Source organism: Protomyctophum bolini, assembly GCF_963924005.1.
Source record: "Protomyctophum bolini genome assembly, chromosome: 4".
In the NCBI taxonomy this organism is placed as follows: Eukaryota; Metazoa; Chordata; class Actinopteri; order Myctophiformes; family Myctophidae; genus Protomyctophum; species Protomyctophum bolini.
In genome coordinates this window covers 13,811,774-13,826,307 of record NC_137865.1, presented here as the reverse complement: position 1 = coordinate 13,826,307, position 14,534 = coordinate 13,811,774, and the positions used below count along the sequence as shown (strand labels likewise).

Genomic DNA, 14,534 nt, shown 5'->3' with positions numbered 1-14,534 from the left:
CCTCAAACAATACGATCTGTAATGACCTCAATGTCCTCAAACAATACGATCTGTAATGACCTCAATGTCCTCAAACAATACGATCTGTAATGACCTCAATGTCCTCAAACAATACGATCTGTAATGACCTCAATGTCCTCAAACAATACGATCTGTGATGACCTCAATGTCCTCAAACAATATGATCTGTAATGACCTCAATGTCCTCAAACAATACGATCTGTGATGACCTCAATGTCCTCAAACAATATGATCTGTAATGACCTCAATGTCCTCAAACAATACGATCTGTAATGACCTCAATGTCCTCAAACAATACGATCTGTAATGACCTCAATGTCCTCAAACAATACGATCTGTAATGACCTCAATGTCCTCAAACAATATGATCTGTAATGACCTCAATGTCCTCAAACAATACGATCTGTAATGACCTCAATGTCCTCAAACAATACGATCTGTAATGACCTCAATGTCCTCAAACAATACGATCTGTAATGACCTCAATGTCCTCAAACAATACGATCTGTAATGACCTCAATGTCCTCAAACAATACGATCTGTAATGACCTCAATGTCCTCAAACAATACGATCTGTAATGACCTCAATGTCCTCAAACAATACGATCTGTAATGACCTCAATGTCCTCAAACAATACGATCTGTAATGACCTCAATGTCCTCAAACAATACGTCTGTAATGACCTCAATGTCCTCAAACAATACGATCTGTAATGACCTCAATGTCCTCAAACAATATGATCTGTAATGACCTCAATGTCCTCAAACAATATGATCTGTAATGACCTCAATGTCCTCAAACAATACGATCTGTAATGACCTCAATGTCCTCAAACAATACGATCTGTAATGACCTCAATGTCCTCAAACAATATGATCTGTAATGACCTCAATGTCCTCAAACAATACGATCTGTAATGACCTCAATGTCCTCAAACAATATGATCTGTAATGACCTCAATGTCCTCAAACAATACGATCTGTAATGACCTCAATGTCCTCAAACAATACGATCTGTAATGACCTCAATGTCCTCAAACAATATGATCTGTAATGACCTCAATGTCCTCAAACAATATGATCTGTAATGACCTCAATGTCCTCAAACAATAAGATCTGTAATGACCTCAATGTCCTCAAACAATACGATCTGTGATGACCTCAATGTCCTCAAACAATATGATCTGTAATGACCTCAATGTCCTCAAACAATACGATCTGTGATGACCTCAATGTCCTCAAACAATATGATCTGTAATGACCTCAATGTCCTCAAACAATACGATCTGTAATGACCTCAATGTCCTCAAACAATATGATCTGTAATGACCTCAATGTCCTCAAACAATACGATCTGTAATGACCTCAATGTCCTCAAACAATACGATCTGTAATGACCTCAATGTCCTCAAACAATACGATCTGTAATGACCTCAATGTCCTCAAACAATACGATCTGTAATGACCTCAATGTCCTCAAACAATACGATCTGTAATGACCTCAATGTCCTCAAACAATACGATCTGTAATGACCTCAATGTCCTCAAACAATACGATCTGTAATGACCTCAATGTCCTCAAACAATACGATCTGTAATGACCTCAATGTCCTCAAACAATACGATCTGTAATGACCTCAATGTCCTCAAACAATACGATCTGTAATGACCTCAATGTCCTCAAACAATACGATCTGTAATGACCTCAATGTCCTCAAACAATACGATCTGTAATGACCTCAATGTCCTCAAACAATACGATCTGTAATGACCTCAATGTCCTCAAACAATACGATCTGTAATGACCTCAATGTCCTCAAACAATACGATCTGTAATGACCTCAATGTCCTCAAACAATACGATCTGTGATGACCTCAATGTCCTCAAACAATACGATCTGTAATGACCTCAATGTCCTCAAACAATACGATCTGTAATGACCTCAATGTCCTCAAACAATACGATCTGTAATGACCTCAATGTCCTCAAACAATACGATCTGTAATGACCTCAATGTCCTCAAACAATACGATCTGTAATGACCTCAATGTCCTCAAACAATACGATCTGTAATGACCTCAATGTCCTCAAACAATACGATCTGTAATGACCTCAATGTCCTCAAACAATACGATCTGTAATGACCTCAATGTCCTCAAACAATACGATCTGTAATGACCTCAATGTCCTCAAACAATACGATCTGTAATGACCTCAATGTCCTCAAACAATACGATCTGTAATGACCTCAATGTCCTCAAACAATACGATCTGTAATGACCTCAATGTCCTCAAACAACACGATCTGTAATGACCTCAATGTCCTCAAACAATACGATCTGTAATGACCTCAATGTCCTCAAACAATACGATCTGTAATGACCTCAATGTCCTCAAACAATACGATCTGTAATGACCTCAATGTCCTCAAACAATACGATCTGTAATGACCTCAATGTCCTCAAACAATACGATCTGTAATGACCTCAATGTCCTCAAACAATACGATCTGTAATGACCTCAATGTCCTCAAACAATACGATCTGTAATGACCTCAATGTCCTCAAACAATACGATCTGTAATGACCTCAATGTCCTCAAACAATACGATCTGTAATGACCTCAATGTCCTCAAACAATACGATCTGTAATGACCTCAATGTCCTCAAACAATACGATCTGTAATGACCTCAATGTCCTCAAACAATACGATCTGTAATGACCTCAATGTCCTCAAACAACACGATCTGTAATGACCTCAATGTCCTCAAACAATACGATCTGTAATGACCTCAATGTCCTCAAACAATACGCAGTTGTGCATGCTAAGTTCAAAGTCGATCGGTTGGACAGTTCTTGAGATACGTTAAGGAGACGTACACAAACGCACAAAAGCAAAAGCACAGGCGCAGAAGAGAGTGAGATGGAGAGCTCTGGTGGACGCCCTACGCCCCTCGGCGGGGTAAAGAGGATTAAGTCAAGTTAAGTCACACAAACACACAGAGGTTTGCATGAGATTTCCTATTGGGACTTACTATGTAGACCGTCTACAGTATGTTATTTACCGGTAATCAACACAAAATATTATGTTAATGCCCTTGCATCCCTACCCCCCTCCAAAGCCTTTAGACTCTAGGTTGTATTCATTCAACTTTAATGATGGAGAGGGCCACTACTGTATATCTCCACACTCACTCCAGAGGGCCACATTACATACTGTATACTGCCAGGCAGAAACCTCTTATCTCTGTATTTTAACTATGTTTTTGTAATTAATTCCCTACTTTGTAATTCTATGTCACAGCAAAAACAGCAGATCTACAAGTTCAAATTGGATTTAATTTCAAATACATTTACGGTAGTTATACTTAAAGGTGATATAGACAAGTTTTCAGCCAAAATGTCTTTCCCTATATTATGATGCTGAGGTGTTCTCCTGCAACAGCACACTCTCCCTTTGGCCCCCTCTGGCTGAATGCACTGTTTATATCCACTACAGTTTACTAGTCGGGACGTCGGAGGGGATTTAAACTTTTAGCCAATTGCAGCGCGAGGCTGTGACGGTGTGTTCAACCCAGCAGTATTATAATGAAAACGCAATGCGATTTCATTGCCATGTATAATATTATCCCCATATTTTAGTTTCATCATTGTTCATGTGAAATAGTATGTTTATGATTTAATATTTAAGCCTAATGAAATTATGATAATCGCTATGTATAGCGCATGGTTGGGTGGTCCGGACGGCTTGAAGCATACATTCAACCAAGCATTCAACCATGATTACCAATAAAATTATTGAATTGAGAGCCAGTGAGTCTCCTCCGCTACTTCCTAGTTCCTCATTTGCGGGACTCGTCGTGTCAGTCGTGTGATATTGTGATTATGCTCCCAGCAGCAAAACAATCCCATAGCCTGAAGTGACCTGGCTCGGCCAATAGAATGACAGTAATTAAGTAATTAAAGCGGGTCATGTTTGGAATTGTAACAGCTGAAGGTATGGGCCAGCCTCCGGGCCGGCACTGCCCGGCAGTATATGATTTAGGACTGCCTCCCCATCTCTTTATACAAATTGACACTTGAATGTTGCCGTCCCGCATAGATGGGTGAATGATCAGAGGGACATAATCTTTACAAGACAGATGAATCGCAAGCAAACTGGCCTCTGTCACAGGCCACAGACACATACCTCAGCCTTCATTCAATATGTACTAATCTCCCAGCGCCAGGCAGGTGGTGGGCATGTGCCGCAGGGCTTTGGGTGTTCTCCATGTCAGCACCGGTGCAACACGTTCACGTTCAGTGACAGGTTGTCGTTGGGTGGAAACCTTCTATGTCCGAAAACATTATACTTTTTTGAAAATGGGGGGGGGACCCACGGCTCCATAATTATTTATACACAACCTCGTTTTAGTAAATAAGTTAGATGATGATGATGATGATAATAATAATAATAGTAATAATAATAATTATAAGCCAAATAATAATAATGATAATAATATAACCCACAGACAGACATAACCACTTGCACTTTCCATAGCGAGATGCGATGTGTTTTTGCCATTTATATTCGAAAATTAAGACTAGACTGGGCTAGGCTATAATTTGTATAGATTCAATGCACAGATTATTATTATTTTTGAGGGGCACTCAAAGGGGCTCCTTTATACAGCTTTTGTCCGCACACGTCTCATATTTGCCATTGACAATTGCCATTTTCAGTTGTTCATGAGATGATGTATGATGATGTATAATGATAAGAGCGCCCCTCACTTCACTTGGGTGTGATTTTTTGTATACCATTTATAGACTGATCGGATAGGATCCTTGTTTACCTATGATCCTATAACTATTCATATGAATTCAATGTATTACCTCGTGTATACACCTTGCTTACTGGAATTCGTTCTGGATTAAGGGCTGTATTTTGCATGTCTTAAGTACCAGGTCTTATTCCCTAACTTGAGTAAACTAAAGACCTGGAGGCGTGATCAATGCTCTTTGGACACTCAGAATAGCCAAATGGCATTGATCACGCCTCCAGGACTTTAGTTTACTACCTTAGTGGAGGTGGGGATACTCACCACATTGAACATGTTGGTTGTCATGTCTATGATATTCTGCTCTGCCAGTGCCAGTTGATTTCACCATCTAACAAACACAACCGGCATTACCTCGTTGTACAACATTTGACAATTAAAAGAATATAGATAGTGCAAAACAAATCAACAATACAATATGGCCTAAATGCATATTGTTGCCGTCTGTGGAAACATTTGAACATTTGAACATTTTCAGGATTGGAATATCGACCACATGACGTGACGTCTTACATCATCATTTGGTGCCCTAAACAATCATTAAAGTCCATAGACTTGGCTGGCAAACGATTTACGTCAGAAGTGCCCTAAATAAACATAAAAAATCCCATAGACTTGGCTGCCATATGACATAATCTTCAAACGCCATATAGTGGCTAGTGCCCCTCAAAAATTACACTTATTTAAACATTGTACTTTATGTTTGTTTAAAGTGCTCTAAATTGGCTAATTGGCTACCATAGATGTTTGTTTAGACTAGTGCTCTAATGAAACACTAAACTGGAGTATAATTTCATGTCAACTATAGGTTACCAACAACATAGTCACTTTTTAACCTCAATTACAATCTGCTCTTGAAATCACTCAATCGTTTCGGGCCAAAATAAATCTCTGACAGCCGCTTATCTCTGAAACCTAGAGATGTCTCAGCTTGTCCGAGAGCGGTCTACGAACTTTCCCCAGAGTTCAAACAAACATGGTGAGACAACGAATAGTTACTTATTCCAAACATATACCGTCGTTGTCAGGCAGAAACCTTGTATGTCCAAAACTAAATACAAAAACAAAAAAGGAAATATGGAGTTACAAGGTTTCCCCCTGACAGCAACTCCAGTCACAACAAACGTGTACATGATCTGGGGCTTGGGGTCAACCACCCTGATTACTTTTCAAGGCAGGATAAAATAAACTTTGTTCTCAACTGCCTTTTACTAATAAAAATAATAATATTTTTATCTTCTCCAGGCTGGAACGGCTGGGAGGTGGAGATCATGTTTTCGCCCCCGGTTGTCTGTCCGTCCGTCCGCCCGCCCGTCTGTCTGTGAACACAGCTAATCTCTGGCACAGCTAGGCCGATCCACTGCAGAACCAAACGCAATTTCACTCTGGCCCATAGGGGGCATACACATGCTACAAATATCACTGTTGCCTAAACCTGGCTTTCATTAATGTGTGGGAAAGCGCTTTCACTTCTGCCTATATAAAGGGGCACCGCAACCGCCTGTCGTACGAACACACAATCTTCCCCTGCAGCATGTCCCGATGGCTGCACCCCACGACTGACACAGCATGTCCCGATGGCTGCACCCCACGACTGACACAGCATGTCCCGATGGCTGCACCCCACAACTGACACAGCATGTCCCGATGGCTGCACCCCACAACTGACACAGCATGTCCCGATGGCTGCACCCCACGACTGACACAGCATGTCCCGATGGCTGCACCCCACAACTGACACAGCATGTCCCGATGGCTGCACCCCACAACTGACACAGCATGTCCCGATGGCTGCACCCCACGACTGACACAGCATGTCCCAGACTGACACAGTAAAGCAACCCAGCCTGGAGGTCGGCACACGCTTATTTCTAGTTTGTGTTTTTATTCTATATCTGAGTATTTTCTTTCTCTAAATAGACCTAGTTTGATTTATTATGCACGTTATTTATTATTTTCTCAACCAATTAAGGAAAAACATTTTCAAGCGTTTATATAAGCAAACCAATCAGTGTTCAATTATATAACAATTACACTTCAGGCATTCAGGCATTTAGAAGACGCTCTTATTCCAGAGTGACTTACAGTAAGCAAGAACAATACATGGTGATAGTTTTCAGGGATCATAATCAAGCTAAGAACATCCGTCAGTAGAATATCTGTACCATGAAACTATGATGAGTATACACAATATAGAGTGCTATGTCTAAATTAATAATTAGTTTAGTTTGCATTTGCATACACATGTAAGGTCGTCGAGGCTAGTGCGAGTGCTATACAAGGAATCATATTGAGCTTGCAGAATGATGAAGGCTACAGAAAACATCATGCATTTTTCTGTATGATGTATCTCTCACGTTTGTTCTTCTCTCGTGGAGAAGAACTCCATTGTGATATATATGATTTTTCCCTGCTTCTGGTCAAGATGAATATATGCATACTTTGAGGAAATGTAGACTGTATGATATGTTGGAGATATGATAATATTACAATTCAACTATTTGATATAAATAAGTTAACATTAACTCTGGCGTATGCGTCTCTTTTTGGCAATATCTTTTTGGCAAACGTTCAAAGATTGTCAACATTTGAAATGTTTGTTTATGTCCATGTAATCAGAAGTACAACCTTGTACAAAGGACAAACACTGCCAGTGCAGTCAGAGAATAAGAGAACAGCCAGTTACAATGTGCATACATGGCAAAATGTCCTTACATACAGTATAGTTGACATACTTGTCAGACACAGCAGACAGAATGAAATCATGGATAAAGGAAACAATGGCTCCTCCAAATTGAGCGGCACAGCACAGCACAGCACAGCGCAGCGCAGCGCAGCGCAGCACAGCACAGCACAGCACAGCACAGCACAGCACAGCACGCACAGCACAGCACAGCACGCACAGCACACAGCACAGCACAGCACAGCACAGCACAGCACAGCACAGCACGCACAGCACACAGCACAGCACAACGCAGCACAGCACAGCACAGCACAGCACAGCACAACGCAGCACAGCACAGCACAGCGCACAGCACAGCACAGCACAGCGCTACAAGAAAGTATAGAAGGTTTAAAAAATATATCCCCCTCCACCCTTTTTTCTTTCCTTTTTTCCTTTTTTTACACAAATTGAATCCTGGCATCACCTACTACTGCATAGCTCCGTGCAGTCTATCATAGTAGTGGTTTCAACTACTATGGGGGACAACCTGATATAACTGAATGTCCCAGACTCAGAGACAAGTGATTGTTGCTCTGAAAATGATACGGCTGAAGAGTCAATGAAACACGAGGAGCTGCTGGATGGACTGTTGTGCTGAAAGAGATCCTGCTACAACTAGAAGTCTATATTTATGGGTCAGACTCATAACTGACTGATGTTCTTACAGCTCCACAATTAGACCTATTTGATTGGTAGGGCAGGAGGGGACATCAACATTTTAGGGACCACAATTTCACACCTTTTGCCATTTTTTACCCCAACTCCAGCCATAAACCCCATTTCCCCTTTTTGTACTCTGTACATAAGTGTTTTATAATTATGAAATATATCTGTTGCCTAATAACCTCAAACCTGAATCTTTTCTTAAGACGCCATAATTTTTCCCATTTGAGCTCTTATTTTGAAAAGCCACATTTCCAGTCTACTAAGTAGTATTATCCTAGTAAGTTCAACGGAGCTGGACAGGCCTTGTTTACAAGATGAATCCAAACCGGGGCACTATAAAAGCGCAATTGCCATTAATCAACGGCAATGACGGTAAGCGTGTATCAAAAAATAGGCTTCAATTGCCATTAATCAACGGCAATGAAAGAATGAATTGTAAGCCCAATTAACACCCCAAATGTATTTGTGAGGACCAAGAAAACTGTCTTCGCAACATCTATTTCTGAAATGCAGAAGTACACACACACACACACACACACACGAGAGAGAGAGAGAGCAGGAGAGATAGGAGGGAAGGAGGAAGACATAATCTCCCATTAAGTATTAATGGCATGAACCCTGAGGTCTGCTCCCTTATTGCTGCTGGTGGATTCAAGCCAATGATGGATTCTACAGACAGACTTTACTGTGCAACTCTACACTAAAGGGTTCAGAGATAGCGTGTGTGTGTGTGTGTGTGTGTGTGTGTGTGTGTGTGTGTGTGTGTGTGTGTGTGTGTGTGTGTGTGTGTGTGTGTGTGTGTTATTATGAGTGTGTGACTGACAGACTCTTACCAGGTAACTCTACACTACAGGAGTCAGTGATATCAGCCAGAATGGATATCCAATACACAATTAATGTGTGTGTGTGTGTGTGTGTGTGTGTGTGTGTGTGTGTGTGTGTGTGTGTGTGTGTGTGTGAGAGAGAGGGCTAGATGTGGTTGGACTGCTCTTTATTATGTTGACATATAGTTCTTACAGTTCTGATTCTCTAACTCTGGATTTCAAGTTTGTTGTGACTGGAGTCAAGAAACCTTGTAACTCCATATTTCCTTTTTTGTTTTTGTATTTTGTTAAATGAATGCCCTACTCCAACTAAGTGTCACACTGGATCACTTCCAAAGGTAAAAAATAATTCCAATAAATACAGTTGCAAAGGGAAATAAATGGAGATATAAAGTCAGAATTGCAAGAAAATTCCAACAATATCTTAACCTTTTTATAACCTATTTTTTACCCTTTTTTTTTTTTTTCGCTGGCAAGAATGCACTTCCATCCGTGTCATTTTGTAGCGGTTATTCAAAAATCACACCCATGTGAAGTGAGGGGTGCTGATTTATTAAAGTCTAACTCATGTTGATTAGGTGATGTACTGGTGATGTAAAACAAACGGTGCCAAAACAAACATTAAACACCATTAACAATAAAGAGACAATATGATGTAATGAGTTACAATATGACGTAATGAGTTACATGATGATGTACATTTCCCTTCATTGTTAATGGCGTTTACAAAACAAACATTTCCTTTTTGAGGGGCGCCCCTCAAAAGTAGTAGATGTACAAAGTGACGTGCTGCGAGCTTGTACATTTTGTACATGATTATTATTTTTGTAAGTGGTGCAACCACTTCAAGGAACAGCAATGTCTGTCCCTATGTATAACTGTCTGTTTAATTAGGGTACCAACAGGTACAGAGAGAGATTGTGTTGCACTGTTGCCTGCTAGTTACAATGTGTAGCGTGCGTGCATGCGAGAGACAGGGAGGGAGGGAGAATACCAGAGAGAGTGTTGTCTGCTAATTTCCCCACACGGTAACTCTGTCATTTCTCAACCGTTTCAGATTCATGTGGGTCTAGAGGTTCCGGGGACCCCCAGGGGACCCCCACACAGAGTTGCACCACTCAGTGCACACGGGTGTGGTTTTTAATCAACTGCTGATTTAGAAGGCATTTGAAGAATGGGCCTCAGATCTTAATGGTTTACCCTGTGTTTTTCCGTTTCGTTGATGCTGATGTATGTGGGCGCTGTGCAAGCCATTAGTTTGATTTGAGGATACAACAGCCACATCAGACAACCCGGGAGGGAAGCAGCAACAGCTATCAATACAACACACACTACCTCAGTGCCGTTATTGTACACAACACGGTCATTAAGTTACTGTGGATAGAAACTATCTCTCTTTTTCCCTCAATCCCTCACTCACATTATCACAGTGTTTTTCCAAAACAAGCTTTTGTTTGTCTTTTTTCGCAGTTCATCCGTCTTTCTCAAGTCATATCCTGATGTCCCTGTCTCCCACATTATTATTATACCTGTCCAATTATTACACACGTCTAGTGGATGCACACACTGCAAGCAAATACAAACACAATGACCTCCGGGAAAAATGCACAAACAAGTAAGCAAGCATATCGGCCTACACTGCCCTATAGAGCGCCGCAGTCCCGCCCCCTTTCAGAAAAACGAGTGGCCCAGGAAATGAAACCCCAATGCATTCTCCCATCGGCACTTCTAATATAATTTATTTAAAGAGGGTTACGCCGCGGACAAAGCCAACTCGGATCGTGACAAATCATGACAATGAACACAATGTTTTGGGCCGATCAAATAATTTATAAGACGAAAAACAAAACAAATAGTGTTGTCTCCTGACTTTCTTTTCTTCTTTCTAATGATTTGATCGGCCCAAAACATTGTGTTCATTGTCATGATTTGTCACGATCCGAGTTGGCTTTGTCCGCGGCGTAACCGTCTTTAAATAAATTATATTAGAAGTGCCGATGGGAGAATGCATTGGGGTTTCATTTCCTGGGCCACTCGTTTTTCTGAAAGGGGGCGGGACTGCGGCGCTCTATAGAGGGTATGCGTCATACATCATCATACCCGGAAGTTAAGCGGGAACGCCTTGTGACAAAAAACTACTTTCTGGCCTTGACAGCCCATACATCCAAACAGAAAAGTCCTATTTGATTGCATTAAATGACTTTAAACAACATTCATTTCACTTTGTCACTCACTTTTCCACTCGATCTGTTGTTCACTTTATGCATGCGCGTACCCTCTATACAGCACTTACTATACAGTATACACACACTGTCCACAGAAACAAACATACAGCACACACCATTGACACCTCCAGACTGTATACTGAACTCCTACTGTATGAACAGAACAAAGGCTAGAGATGTTGTTCATGCAGACAACACATCCCAGGGAAGCCATTTCCCATGCATGTACTGTATGTGGTGTTCAAACTAAGCCTGTTTGAAAGGTCAACACACAGAAGTGCAAGTTAGCTGCAGATCTGTGTATAAAGTTATTGACAAAAAACAAAACCCCTCACAATTCAGGTTATTTTATTCGGTGTCAGAAATGGCCTTAATATAATCACTAGAACCTCAGGTCTAACGCCATGCGTGTGTGTCGCAGTGAATATCTTGTCCGAGTGAGACACACACACACAACGCGTACATTTTGAATGAAGGCAGACAGCGATGTGTGCTGGGTACCTTTCCCTCTTTCCATGTGATACAGAAAAGGCCTTTTTCACACTTTCACTTTCAACACTGAGCGACAGACTGCTGCTTGAAGGAAAGCTGCACTGTGATTGGCCAGTAGTCGCAGACCAATAGCACTGGGTTAAAGACGCAGACATGAAGACAAATCACAGCCATGAACGGCACTTAACGCCACATAACGCAGGAACTTTTATAAAGTATACCTATAGATTTATTTTCGTATCAAAAGAAAGCCAGTGGTCACATGACTTGACACATTTACAGCCCCATGAGTAAAAGTACAGATAACATAACTTGAACTGTATAGCCTAAACTATAAAACAACAAAAACATGAAAAAAAAAAATTTCATGTATGGGCAGAATAAAAATGCATGAAAGCTGTATTGAGCTTTTAGTCTTCTTCTCTAATGTTCAGGGAGCATACATCCCGAGTGTTGGTGCATAATGGCAGAAAGCCCTCTCACCACTTTGTGTATCTCCACAGGTGCACATGAGGCCTCATGTGGATGAGCTAAGTGATGGAGTAAGGTGAGACTCTCGTTGATATAAAAAGATGCAATTTAAACTCAAATCACACAAATCGGAAGCAGGTGTAGAGCAGCATGGACGGGAATATGGCTAGTTTTTGTTCACATTCTATTCGTACCTTTTGGATAACCTGAATGGAGTTCATCAATAGAAGTTATCATGCTGTTATGTATACTCCAGTAATCCATGAGCCTAGAAATAAGTTTGAGTCTTTCAGCACCAAGAGTTTTGGGGCTGCTGTTGATCCAGAAGAGTGCGTGCATGTGAAAGAGTATTGGCTAATCTCTCAAAACACTGTCTGTTTGTCTGTCTGTCCGTCTGTCTGTCTGTCCATCCCCTGCATAACTCTGGCATGCTGTGTAGCTTCACCAATATAAGTGGCAGAGTGTACAGCAGAACTCCATTATACATGACATCTGCGCCCATCGTATGTTAGTGGGTACCACCTGAGAACAGGTGCAGTGGATACTGGTAGGCCACTGCATAAGATATATTGCCTAATGCAGAAACTTGTATCTTTCCGTGTTTATATCTTTCCCAACCTCTGCCGTTCCCCACTAAGACTGAATTTTCAGATTTTGAATTTATAATCTCAGACCATTCTACTATCCATATTTAGGCAAAACTGATGTCATCGATATAACATCTTCGACATATATACGTATATATGCCTGCGTCTGGCAGACAGATGATAAACTTGCACAGTTCATATTTCTATCTAGCTCCTCAGTCAGGATGTCAGATCACAGTCCCTTGGTGGAAATAGAGCAAAGGGCAGCTGAGGCAGACGAGATTATCGATTACGCCAAACAACAGATCCAGCAACACAAGGAAAAAGAAAAGGCCATTGCCGAGGCCTCTACCAAACAGAAGCTGATGTCGGAAAATAGAAATCTGAAGAAAGATATCGAGGAGCTGAAACAACAGCTGCTGGGTATAGAGAGGAGAAGGGGAGTGAGAGACGTGGACATGCCCTCGGCGGAGGCCAGTGTTGAGCGCATGTCTAAGACCATCACTCCTACTGAACCCTCGGCCCCCTCTGATGCCACACTAACAGGCCCACAGCCTAAAGACGAGAGAAAGATGGAGCCTGATGCTGCACCAACGGCCCCACAGCCTAAAGACGAGAGAAAGATGGAGCCTGATGCTGCACCAACAGCCCCACAGCCTAAAGACGAGAGAAAGATGGAGCCTGATGCTGCACCAACAGGCCCACAGCCTAAAGACGAGGGAAAGATGGAGCCTGATGCTGCACCAAAAGGCCCACAGCCTAAAGACGAGAGAAAGATGGAGCCTGATGCTGCACAAACAGCCCCACAGCCTAAAGACGAGGGAAAGAAGAAGCCTGATGCTGCACCAACAGGCCCACAGCCTAAAGACGAGGGAAAGAAGAAGAAGTCAGCAGAGAAAAAGGTAGCGGAGAAACAGGAGAAGAAACAGGCGGCTCCTCAAGGCAGCGCCACGGTGGACGTGTCGCAGCTGGACATGCGCATCGGACGCATCATCGCGGTCGAGAAGCACGTGGACGCCAACACACTTTACGTGGAGCGAGTGGACGTGGGCGAGTCGACGCCCAGGACGGTGGTCAGTGGGCTGGTGAATCACATCCCTCTGGACCAGATGCAGGACCGCATGGTAGTGCTGCTGTGCAACCTGAAGCCGGCCAAGATGAGAGGCGTGGTGTCCCAGGCGATGGTCATGTGTGCCAGCTCCCGGGACAGAGTGGAGATCCTGGACCCACCCAGTGGGGCGGTGCCCGGGGAAAGGGTCACGTTCCAGGGCTTCCCGGGTGAACCAGACAAAGAGCTGAACCCCAAGAAAAAGGTGTGGGAGCAGGTGCAGCCAGACCTGTGTACAGACGAAGAGTGTGTCGCCACCTACAAAGGTGCCGCCTTTGAGATCGCCGGCAAGGGAGTGTGCAAAGCGCAAACCATGAGTAACAGTGGAATTAAATGAATAGAACGACAGCTGATTGAGAGCCGTCGCGCTATCAAACTTCCTGAATGTTCAGTGACTGAGGAAGAGGATGATCCTGTCTGGAAGGAAATGCTGTGAAATTCTGTGAAAATGAACATTAATCATATAGCTGTGTTGTTTATATAATCACATAACATATTGAGTTAAGAACCAGAGCCACATTTATTCCAAAGGAAATGCAGGCCTATGATACTCAGGCTGTATTTTACACAGCGATCTGCACAGATTGATTGAAT

General features: G+C 42.2%; 1 protein-coding gene across 1 annotated transcript; it reads left to right on the top strand.

The window, feature by feature from the left end:
* Positions 1–13,056: 13,056 nt before the first annotated feature.
* Positions 13,057–14,277, top strand: LOC308314444 (aminoacyl tRNA synthase complex-interacting multifunctional protein 1-like; the record flags this gene model as incomplete). Its single annotated transcript, XM_080762075.1, has 1 exon — positions 13,057–14,277. One exon carries the CDS (start codon positions 13,057–13,059, stop codon positions 14,275–14,277), a length of 1,221 nt encoding a protein of 406 aa, XP_080618201.1.
* Positions 14,278–14,534: the final 257 nt, after the last annotated feature.